The following is a 10,887-nucleotide window of genomic DNA, read 5'->3' as shown; positions in this document are numbered from 1 at the left end:
ACCTCGGGAGCCACCTTCACCTGCAGGGAATAGGGGGAGGAGGCGGGCTTGGGACTGCGCCTTTCCCAAATTTCCGTGAGCTACGGGAGGGGAGGAGCCCCCAGAGGGTCTCTCGTTTCTCCTCCTCCCCGGCCCCAGCCCGGTGACCGGCGCGCGGAGGCGGAGCGAGGGGATGGATCCGGAGGCTTTGGCCGCTCCTCCCCTCCTCCCGGCTCGCCCAGTGGGTCTCCCTCCCTCTTCCCCCGCCCCCGGCCCCGCTTCCTTCAGGCCCATTTCAAGATGGCGGGTGAGTGGAGCTGAGGCTCCTTAGGCAGCAGCTGTTGCAGTTTCTTCTTCCTCCTCCTCTTCTTCCTCCTTCTCCTTCTCCTCTTCCTCCTCCTCTTCTTTCACCCACTTTCTCCTCCTCCTCCTTCACTTTCACCCTCCTCCTCAAACCTCCCGCCCGATCTGGGCTGGCGAGGCTCCTGCCGCAGCCCCGGCCGTCCGGCGCCCTTGGGGCAGCGGCTTGGCTGTGGGGCCGGATCCCATCCTCCCCGAGCTCTCCCGCTTGTCCCTTCCCCAGCCCCAACCCCAGGTGCTCCCCGCGCCGCTGGTGATCTCTTATCTCTCTTGGTTTTCAGAGATCCCCTTGTATTTTGTGGACTTGCAGGATGACTTAGATGATTGTAAGTAACAGTTCTGGCTTCCTCCCCTCCCTCTTCCTCCTCCTCTTCGTCCTCTGGCCCTTGCAGGGTCCCTCCCTCTCCGCTGCCCTCCCTGCAGTTTTGGGGGTCGGGTGAGGAGGACTGTGGGGGCATTTCTTCCCCCTCCTTTCCCTGGTCCCCAGTCACTTCTCCACTTGGATTGTGATGGTGACAGTTTCTGAGTTTCTAGAAATGACGGGCTCCTCACTCCCGTCTGGGGTCCCATTTGGACTTGGGGGTTTGGGGGTTGGGCGTTGCATCAGGAGAGGAGGGGAGGCTTTTCGCCATCATTTTGGGGAGTGGGCACGATTCTACTTCCCGAAGATCTCCCCCTTTCTTCATTCTCCGGAGGTGGGGATTGGACGATGCTGGAGGCACGCCTTGTCCCCTACCCACCTCCCTCCCGGGTCCAGCTCTGGGGTGGGACATGTGTGTCTGAATGAAGACCTCAGCATAGTTATAACACTGAGTTATTTAGCTTGGGAGACAAGGGAAGGAAGAGAGGGTGTCATCGATTTCTTGAAGGATTCCTTGTTTCTTCTGCTAGGGGAGAGGTTTGAATTGCCTTATGTTTTCCCTTGGGACCTTTGAAAGTGTTAGAGACTCACGGTAATGTATGAGGATGACTGAGAAATAAAAAAAAGATTTTTAGTATTGTCAAAGTAATTCATGATTTATGAAAGTGCACTTTTGAAAAAGTGGTTCTGTGTGGAAACAGTGCTGTTTTGTTTTTTTTTTAGATTGGTTCAAATCATGCCTTTGTCATTGATTTATCTTATATGACCTTAGGCAAGTTACTGTTCTTTTCTGGAACTGAATTTCCTCATCTGTAAAATAATGAGGTTGGATTAGGTGGCTTTTAAGAAGTCTTCTTTAGGTATATGACCCTGTCATTTGGAATGTTTCTTTCTTCAGACTTGCTACTTATGCATTCCTCACCATTTAGAGATTTTTTGTTTTGTTTTGTGGAATCATTAGGGCAGGCATTGAATTTAGAATCTTTGTTGTTGGAAAATTTTCAGGAAAAAAGGAATTGGCATTTCATTCCATGAAAAAGGGTAGGTGAGGAAAATATTAAATGTCATTTCTGCATTGTTAAAAAATGTTTCATTTAACAAATGCATGCATTATCTTCCCTGATAATATTCAACTATAAACTTTTAGGACTGTTTTTAAATTCTGGGGAGGGAGGGGCTTTGATGGAATGGAGAATAGGAGTCACTTTACAACAGTAAAAGAGAGAGTTTTTGAAAGAAAACCTTACTTTCTGTACCTTCTGTTTTAAAATGAATACTAAATGTGAGGTAAGGGCTATGCATTTTGCATTGACTTACCCAGTGACACATAGCTATGAAATGTCAGAGACCAGATTTAAACCTGTGATCTCTTGTCTTCAGGCCTGTCTCTTTATCTACTAGCTTATCAGTAATAACAATTTTTGTTGATCTTCGTTGGTCCCTTTAAAAAAATATTTCTATATTAATAGTACACACTAGGTATCCAAGTTTTAAAAATCAGTGTTCCTAATAAAGACAAGTGAAGAGAAACTTACAAAAAATAAATTTTTTAAAAACTGCTTTAACCAGAACCAAGATTATATTTGTGAGGATATAGGGTAATTTTGTTTCCCCATTATATTACGTGCTTTTTAGCATATTTTTTTTATTAGTGGGGTGCAATACTTTTTGACCTAACCCTAATCTCAGATTTTAGTAAGTCCTTACTAAATATTTTTGATAGTGTTTGAAATTTTATTTTTCTATTAATTAGAATTGGTCATATTTGACTTTTTTAGTAGCATGAACCATAGTGACTTACTTTTTAATTCAATGATATTAGAAAAATATATTTTTTGTTAGCATACTAAAACAAGCTAAATTCCTTTAAGGTAGCAGATATGGAGATAGCTTTATATCTAGTACCACATTTGGTTTTAAAAAAGGTGAAATAGAGCTTCCACATGATCCTGTTTATGATAAAGATGTTTTTTAGTAGGCTAGAGCTCCTTGATATAGTTTATAAAAGATTCTCTCTGAAAGGTTTTGTTTGAAGACTCAGAATTTAAATTTCTCTCCCAGATAAATGTTTTGTATTTGCACGAGTTTTACATGTTCAAACAAGTGACATTGTTTTTGTACACCAGTGTTTAGAAATAATTCTGTAATACTGGATTTAAACCCTAACATTTGTAAATGTAATGATGATAATTTTAGTTCTAAATGATTAATGGCAGGCCTCCAGTGTTTTTGGAGATAATTTATTATCAAGTTTATAATATGTTTTATATGAATAGAGCTATAGTTCACTATATTGCTAAGCATGAAAAATGTTTGTACCTACAGTAATAACTTTCAGAATCAAGGGCATAGGTTTTAAATTGAGATTAGACAGTGCAATACTTTATGAAATTATAGTCACAGAATTTCAGAACTGGAAAGGATTCTTAGGATCGTACTCAAAAATGAACTTCTTGAACAAAACATTCTATTTTTAACAGTTCATTTTGCTGGCACTAAATTGCAGAATCTTAAAGTAAATGATGAGGGAGAAGATTTTTGAAAAACCTGGGGCTCTTATATAAATTGATACAAAGTGAAGTAAACAGAACCAGGAAAACAATTTATACAGTAACAGCAATATTGTAAAAGTTAATTAACCGAGAAAGACTTAATAGTTTTGGTCAACATAATGACCCAACACAATTTCAAAGGACTCATGATGAAATAAATATGTTATCTACATCCAAATAGAAAACTGATGTACTTGAAGTACAGAATGAAACATTTTTCTTCCCTCCCCTCCAAATGTAGAAATTTGTTTTGCATGACTTCATATTTCCACTGTATTTTCTGTTTCTTGCCATCTCAGTGGGTAGAAGAGATTATGGGGCAGGGAGAGTTTTTGGACATGGGAAAGATGATGGTGACCTGGAAGACAAAGAAGGTGTTTTCAAAGATGCAATTGTTACCCACCTTATTATATTGTCATCACTGCTTAGCTGCTTGTATCCTCCATACCTAAGAACCCAAATGCTTCTCATTCATGAAACTTCCCCAAAGGTAGGAGCAACAAGGGGGCACAAATTACAGGGAAAGAAGTCACTCAGGTTATGAGACGCCCAGAATTCTCCTGTTCTTGTCACACAGTAATCTAACCTGGCTCCCTTCTCTTTTCGGCAAAATTAGCTCTGTTGCCACAGTATAAGGGCACGTTCAGTTATACCAGTCTATTGGTGTTGGTGGACCTAGCTTTTATAAGGTTGGTTGCCTACAGACAATCTCAGAAAAGGATCAAGTCTGTGACTTCTTAACACTGTAGACACCACTGTGTTCTTGCTCCAACAACTCAACTTTCTTTCTCTGATCCTGGTAACAATAGTATGAGCAAAGATGTAGACAGAGAAATGTCTAGATTGAGAATGGGGAAAAAGACCAAATAGTCCATTTGGATTGGAACATAGAGTACATCAAAGGGAATAGTATGACATAAAGCTGAAAAGAAAGGTTGGAGTCAGATTGTGAAAGACCTTGAATAAGGTTAGTTTGTCTTATTAAATAATCTGTGATAAGCTAATTAAAGTTTTTGAAAGAGATGATCAAAGTATACACATGAAAATCGTGTGTAAAGATAGAACAAATAGAAGGTGGTTACTATAGTTTAGACTAGAAGAGATTAAAGTAGTTGTAGTGGCTCTGGAAAGGAGAATACATATATAAATATGTTGTAGATGTAGAATCAATAGTATTTGTAAGTAGAAACTGATAAAGAAGAGTCCAAGATGCATTGTGGTCATGAGCCTAGTTAACTGGAATAGTAGTGATGACAGCAGCAATAGAGGATTTGAAGAAAGAAAGGAAGTTTTAGGTAGATTGAGTTTGAAGTATCAACAGCTGTTAGTAATTCTAATTGCCTTGAAGCCATCCTCAACTCAGCTGTCAGACTGCTTTTCCTAAAAATTGGGACTGTGTCACTCTCACTGATCCCTAAATAAACTCTAGTGACTCCCTATCAGTTTTAGAATGAAATATAAAAACTTCTGTTTGGTATTCAGAGATTTTCACAATTCTATCCTTTAACTTTTTTATTATTCTTATAGCTTACACTACCCCACATATTATTGGATCCAGTGACAACTAGACTACTTGGTGTTCTTCATGAAAGACACCCAATCTCCTGACTCTAAGCAATTGCACTATCTTCCATGGCTGGGCTCTCTTTTTGGACCCTCTTCTTTTCATCCTTTATACTACTTAATTTGATGATCTCATCAGCTCCCATGGATTCAGTTATCTCTTACTAATGATTCTCAGATCTGTTTATCCAAACCTATAGCTTTCTGCTGAACTCTAGGCTTGTATCGAACTATCTATTGAACAAAATAAAACTGAATGTCTAGTAGACATCATAAATTAAACAGATCCAAAATTAAACTCATCTTTTAACTAAATTCCCTCCCACTACCACCACCACTTTCAAACTACTATATTAGGTTTGAAGACATCCCCATATTTCAAGTCTAGACTTATAATCTAGGTATCATCCTTAACTCCTCACAACTGTTTACCCCTCTTCTATTACCCTGACCTGTTGATTTTACCTTTGCAACCTTTCTCAAATATGACTCCTTCTCTCTTCTAACACTACCATCACCCTGGTACAGATTTTCCCCACCCCAGTTCATCATCTATTCATTCACCAAAGTGATTTTCCTAAACTGCAAGTCACCCCCTTACTCCTTAAACTTCAGTGGCTACCAGGCACCTCTTGTGTCATATAAAAATTCTGTTTGGTATTTGAATACCAAAATTGGTTTGTTATTCAAAGCCCTTCATAATTCGGTCTCTCCCCTGTTCCACCTTTCCAGTCTTATATCTTTCCACCACCACTACCACTCCCTCACATAATCCTTAATCCAGTGACACTGATCTCCTTATTGTTCCTTGAAGAAGTTCCATTTCTCTAGGAATTTTCTTCTGCCTGGAATCCCTCCCTCATCTTCAGCTACTGTAGGCTTCTTCAAGCTTAGCTAAAGATCCATTTTCTAATAGGAAGCCTTTTTGAACCCTTCTTAATTCTAATTCCTTTCTTCTGTTGATTGAGTGTTATATCCCCCATTAGACTGTGAGGTTCTTCAGAGTAGGAATAGACTGTCTTTTATCTTTCTGTCTCCCAGTGCTTAGCATAATGCTTGGTATATAGTAGTTGCTTAATTTACATGTTTAGTGACTGACCTACTAGCAAGTAGGGTCCTGAACCTCTGTGGAGAAGTTAAAGGTAGAGAGAGATTTTGGATTCATCTTTATAGATGTGACTGTTGAAACCATTGGAGAGGATGAGATCATGGGGAAGGGAACAATGGAACATATTGTGGAAAGTATAGAAAGAAAAGAAAGCAAAAGATAGAACTTTGGGGGTCGATCTGATTGAATGATGGGAAAAAATTGAATTTTGTGATAGATGAAATCTGAAATTACTGAGGAAACAAAGGTTTGAGCTTACAAGCATATCGATTTATTAAGTAAGCATCGCATGCCAATTCCATAAAAAATCAGGACCAGGCCTCGGCTTGGCACTGGACCCCAAATATAGCAGGGAGACATATTAATGCATTAAAAGAAAACAGTTAACAGAATGTAGATCAGAATACAAGATTAAGTAATCCGATTTCTAATTGGAGGAAAGATTTGAAGCTTTCCAGGTTGAGAGTAGGATGAATGAGTACAAGAATTGGAAGCAGAGAGAGTTAGGTACAGTTACTTGAAATCAGAAAAGAAGTATCTTACTTCCCTCCTCCCATCTTTTAAGTGTTAGTGTTCAATTAAAGGAACAAGGAAACAATAACCAACCAGTACATGACCAGTTTTCAGATAAGACTTTTGGGTTGCCTGAGATGTATAATTGTGAGAAAACCCTTTGTATCAATTTTTGTATCTGACTAGGTTTCTGGTCAGCATAATCTAAGTTAAGGGTCTCTAAGCAACAACTAGAAGTGGTTCAGCTTTTCAGACATACTGGACTAGGTTCAAACAGTGCAATAAAGATTTCTCACAAGATACAAAAAGTTGTATCAGACCCATAACTGAATAGAAAGAAAACTGAGCTAGGTCCAGAATTGAGTCACAAGATATAATCAGTGTGGTTCACTCAAATCTCACAATTCCTATAATTTGTAGTCAGAGGACCTGAGTTTGAATCCATACACTGCTATGCATTATCTTTTTATAAACAAGGGCAAGCCATTTCATCTCTCTTGGGCCTCAGTTTCCTTTCCTATAAAATGAATGTTGGATTAAATCAATGATAACAACTCAAATAGAAATGGAGCCATACTAGCAACATATTGATTTAGAAAACCACAAGTTAACATTATCTGTGTTTAATTGTATTTTTATTTATTTTGTTAAATATTTCTCAGTTGCATTTTAATCTGGTTCAGTTTTCATTAATAAATTTTGTGGGTAGCATGATCTACATACTTGATACCTCTAAATTAGATGATTTATCTCAAAAAGGCCTTTCTAGCTATAAATTCTATGGCACTGTTTCATTCTATTTAGGAATTTGAACTAAACTAATAACCAGGAATAATGAACTAGGCTAATCCAAACATTGAGCTGAATCCCAATTTTTTTTTTCTGAGCATTGAATCAAAATAAGTTGTTTTTTTTTTTTAAATACATTTGAGAAACCAGTTTGAACAGAAGCAAAACCTACGTATTTTTAAAAATATTGAACTGGAATAAATAGAGAACATAAAAATGGTATATATATAGATCTAGTGTTTAATTTTTTAAAAAAATTCCTGAGTATTCAAATCAAATGAAGCAGCTAGGATTAGTTAAGACAGCTGCCTTTAGTTAAGACTCCTGAGTTGTTTTACACCCTAACTCTGACTTACTGATAACTTTGAGGTCACCACTTCATCTTGTCTCATTTCAGTTTTGTTTTTTTTTCTCAAGGGGCACACTATGTGTTCTTTTCTTCTCCCAGTAGAATGAAGACATCAGTAACCAAAGTATTATGTCACATTTTCCATTTTCCTCCTTTCACTTTACTTTTTTGCATTGTTTATATTCCATGAAAAAAAACAGATGTTGACAATTTTCAGAAATTATCCATTTGTCTTAAAAGTGGCTTTAAATCTACTCTTTTCATCCCAGATGAAGGCTATTTTAAGAGAGGTGCAGAGATCTTCGCTTGGAAAACCAAAATGGCCTAACTCAGCTAACCAAGAAAAATATAAATCATTGCTTATGGTGCCAATTTTTCATTCTTGTTAGGAAGGGGTGAGTGAGTGGAGATGGAAGGAGTTTTTAATCCATAATTGAAAATTTGTTGATATCTCTGCCAAGATTGTCAGAATTAATTTTGTTCGTTTGGCATTTAATATCATGAGCTATAAAATTAAAATCTTTCTAAGTTTGAAGCATTCCTTACTATAGGGTTGTTTCAAATTTTTGAAACAGGAGGAAAACAAAAATAGTTATTTGTTTTACTTTGCAACACATAATTTATAAAAATCATATAGTCTGCCTAGTATGGAGGAGTATTGTCATATTGAAAGTAACACTGTTTCACTTATTAGGGTCTAGTCTCTCTGTGGTACTGGTTTCCTTCTCTCCATTCTTCTAATAGCAAATAATTTGGAGGCATAATAGACAGAGATAATGTAATCTGTGAAACTACTTAAAGCCTCTAAGTTCTTAGATCTCAGGTAACCTGAGTATACATTTCCTGTTGATCAGTAATCTGAGTTATAAATAATCCTAGATTTTGGAATCAATTATTATACCCACAAATCAAAGAAGTTGAATAGCATGGAAAGGACCGTTGTTGCTTGTAGACTAAGTTGGCAATATATAGCTATATCCATGCACTAAGATAGTAATAGTTCCCTGTAAAGAAAGAATATGAATAAAGTCTATGAAGATGCCATTTATCATGCTGTTTATATAATTTATAACAGAGATTAGTTTTTTTTTTAAAGAAACATTTTTAAAAGTATATAGAGGAGTATGGAGAATAAGAATTACATTGGTGATGTTCATTTTAATTTAGCAAACACTCAATCACCTGCTATATACTTGGTACTGGAAATACAAAGATAAAAGCAAAGAGTGCCTGCACTTAAGTTGGTCATATTCTACAATGAGTTGCGGGGACCAACTTATAAAGTGACAAGTAAATATGAAGTAATTGTGGGGTGAGCACTAAGACCTGGGTAGGAGATGAGGGCAGGGATCCTCAAACTCTTACCATTAAAGTATTTCAGTAAAAATGGCACTTTAATTGAACCTTTCAAGGAGTGAGGGGATTCTAAGAGGCTGAATTGAGAAGGAAGAACATGACAGATTTGGGGCAGGCTGAATGCAAAAGAATGAATTTAGAAGATGCATTGTACTGTAGAGGGAACAGCAAGGCAACCAGTTTAACTGGAATATAGAATGTATCAGGGGAATAACATGAAATCTGTTTGGAAATGCAGACTAGAAAAGTGGTGTGAAACCTGCAAGTGCAACACTGAACTGCTCCTGATCCTTATTAAAATGTAACTGGACATCTTTAAGCAAAAAAGGAATATGTGTGTGTTTATACACATATATACACACATATGTAAAATGAATAATGTTAATATGTGGTTTCTAAGTTAATATGCAATCCCAAGGATCCTTATGTATAATTCCAAACCATTAGACTAGTCAGATGATGAAGGGCTTTAGATGTCAAAGTTTTTATTTTATCCTAGAAGCAATAGGGGAAAAGTACAGCTTCTTGAACTGGGGAGTGAGAAAAAGTCTTGCCTATGTTTTAGGGATATGTATTTGATAGTTATGTTGAGGATGAATTGGAGAGGAGAGAAACTAGTGGTAAAGAAACCAAATGGGAGTCCATTGGAATTGATGATCAGCATGACCCATAAACTACTCTTTGAATCTAACCATCAAATGAGTTCTGAATCTATCTAATATTAGATAGCAGCAGGTTTTAATAGAGTATTCCAGGGATCTGGGCTTGGCTCTGAACTGTTTAACATTTTTATCAATGACTTGGATAAATGACATGGATAGTATGTGCATCAAAATTGTAGATGACAGAAAGCTGAGAGAGATAGCTAACATATTGAATGAAAGTAGGAATCCAAAAAGTAGGGACATGCTAGAGCATTGGTTTGGATCAAATTAGATAAAATCAAGTGGAGATAAATGTAAGTTTACCTTTAGACACAAGGAGATCAGCTTCACAAGTATAGGATAGGAGGGAGGGGAAGCATGATTATAAATTGAGTTATTTTGAAAAAGATCTGGGAGTTTTGGTGTACTGTATGCATGACATGAGTCAGGAGGTTGTGGAAGCCAAAAGATGTAATGTAGTCTCAGACTGCCTTGAGAGGCTTAATTTCTTGAAAAGTACATTTTACTTTGTTCTCATTAGACATCATTTGGATTATGTGTTTAATTTTGTATGGGTACCTCATTTGAAGAAGGATATCATAGAGTAGTTTAAGAAGTCAATCTGGAAAGGATCAAGAAGAGGGCAGTGAGGATGGTGGAGGGCCTTGGGTCCTTGTCATACCAGGATCAGTTGAAGGAAAGGGACATGTTTAGCCTGGAGAAGAGAAAACTAGAGGGAATAATGATAGTCTTATTCAAATATTTGAAGGGCTATTATGTGGAGAAGGGATTTGACTGGGATTAGGAACCGTGGGCAGATTTTGCAAAGAAGCATATTTAAGCTTGATGTCAAAAGAGAAACCTTATACCACTTAGAGCTGTCTAAAAGTGGAATGGGCTGCCTTAAAAGATGATAGGTCCTTCCTGCTTGGTAGGCTAGATAACTACTTGTCAAGATTGTTCTAGTAGAGATTCCTTTCATGTACAGGCTGTATTAGATGGCTTTTAAGGTTCTTTTCAAATTTCACATTTTGGTTTTCTGGGAATAATTTGAGTTTTCCAAAAACTTTTATATCAGTGCAGAGATATCACTGCCATATAATTAAAAAAACAATTTCTTGTCACCTTAAAAACAAAATGTTATTATAATAATAGCAAATAGCTGGCCCTCATATGGCACTTTAAAGCTTGCAAAATACCTTACAAATATGAACTCATTTTATCCTAACAACAACTCTAGAAGATAAGTGCTATTATTATCCCCATCTTACACATGAAGAAACTGAGTCATACAGAGGCTAAGTGACTTATAC

At 37.3% G+C, this 10,887-nt stretch overlaps 1 protein-coding gene across 1 annotated transcript in view; it reads left to right on the top strand.

Moving 5' to 3' along the window:
- LOC123233566 (serine/threonine-protein phosphatase 4 regulatory subunit 1-like) overlaps positions 1-10,887 on the top strand; it is a 65,098-nt gene that overhangs the window by 370 nt on the left and 53,841 nt on the right. The window contains exons 3-4 of the mRNA XM_044659636.1: positions 81-286; positions 474-665. Of these exons, the coding sequence (XP_044515571.1) occupies positions 81-286; positions 474-665 (398 nt within the window). The remainder of the gene's footprint in view (positions 1-80; positions 287-473; positions 666-10,887) is intronic.

This window comes from Gracilinanus agilis, chromosome 2, assembly GCF_016433145.1.
Source record: "Gracilinanus agilis isolate LMUSP501 chromosome 2, AgileGrace, whole genome shotgun sequence".
Lineage (NCBI taxonomy): Eukaryota > Metazoa > Chordata > Mammalia > Didelphimorphia > Didelphidae > Gracilinanus > Gracilinanus agilis.
This window is presented reverse-complemented; position numbering and strand designations above follow the sequence as displayed.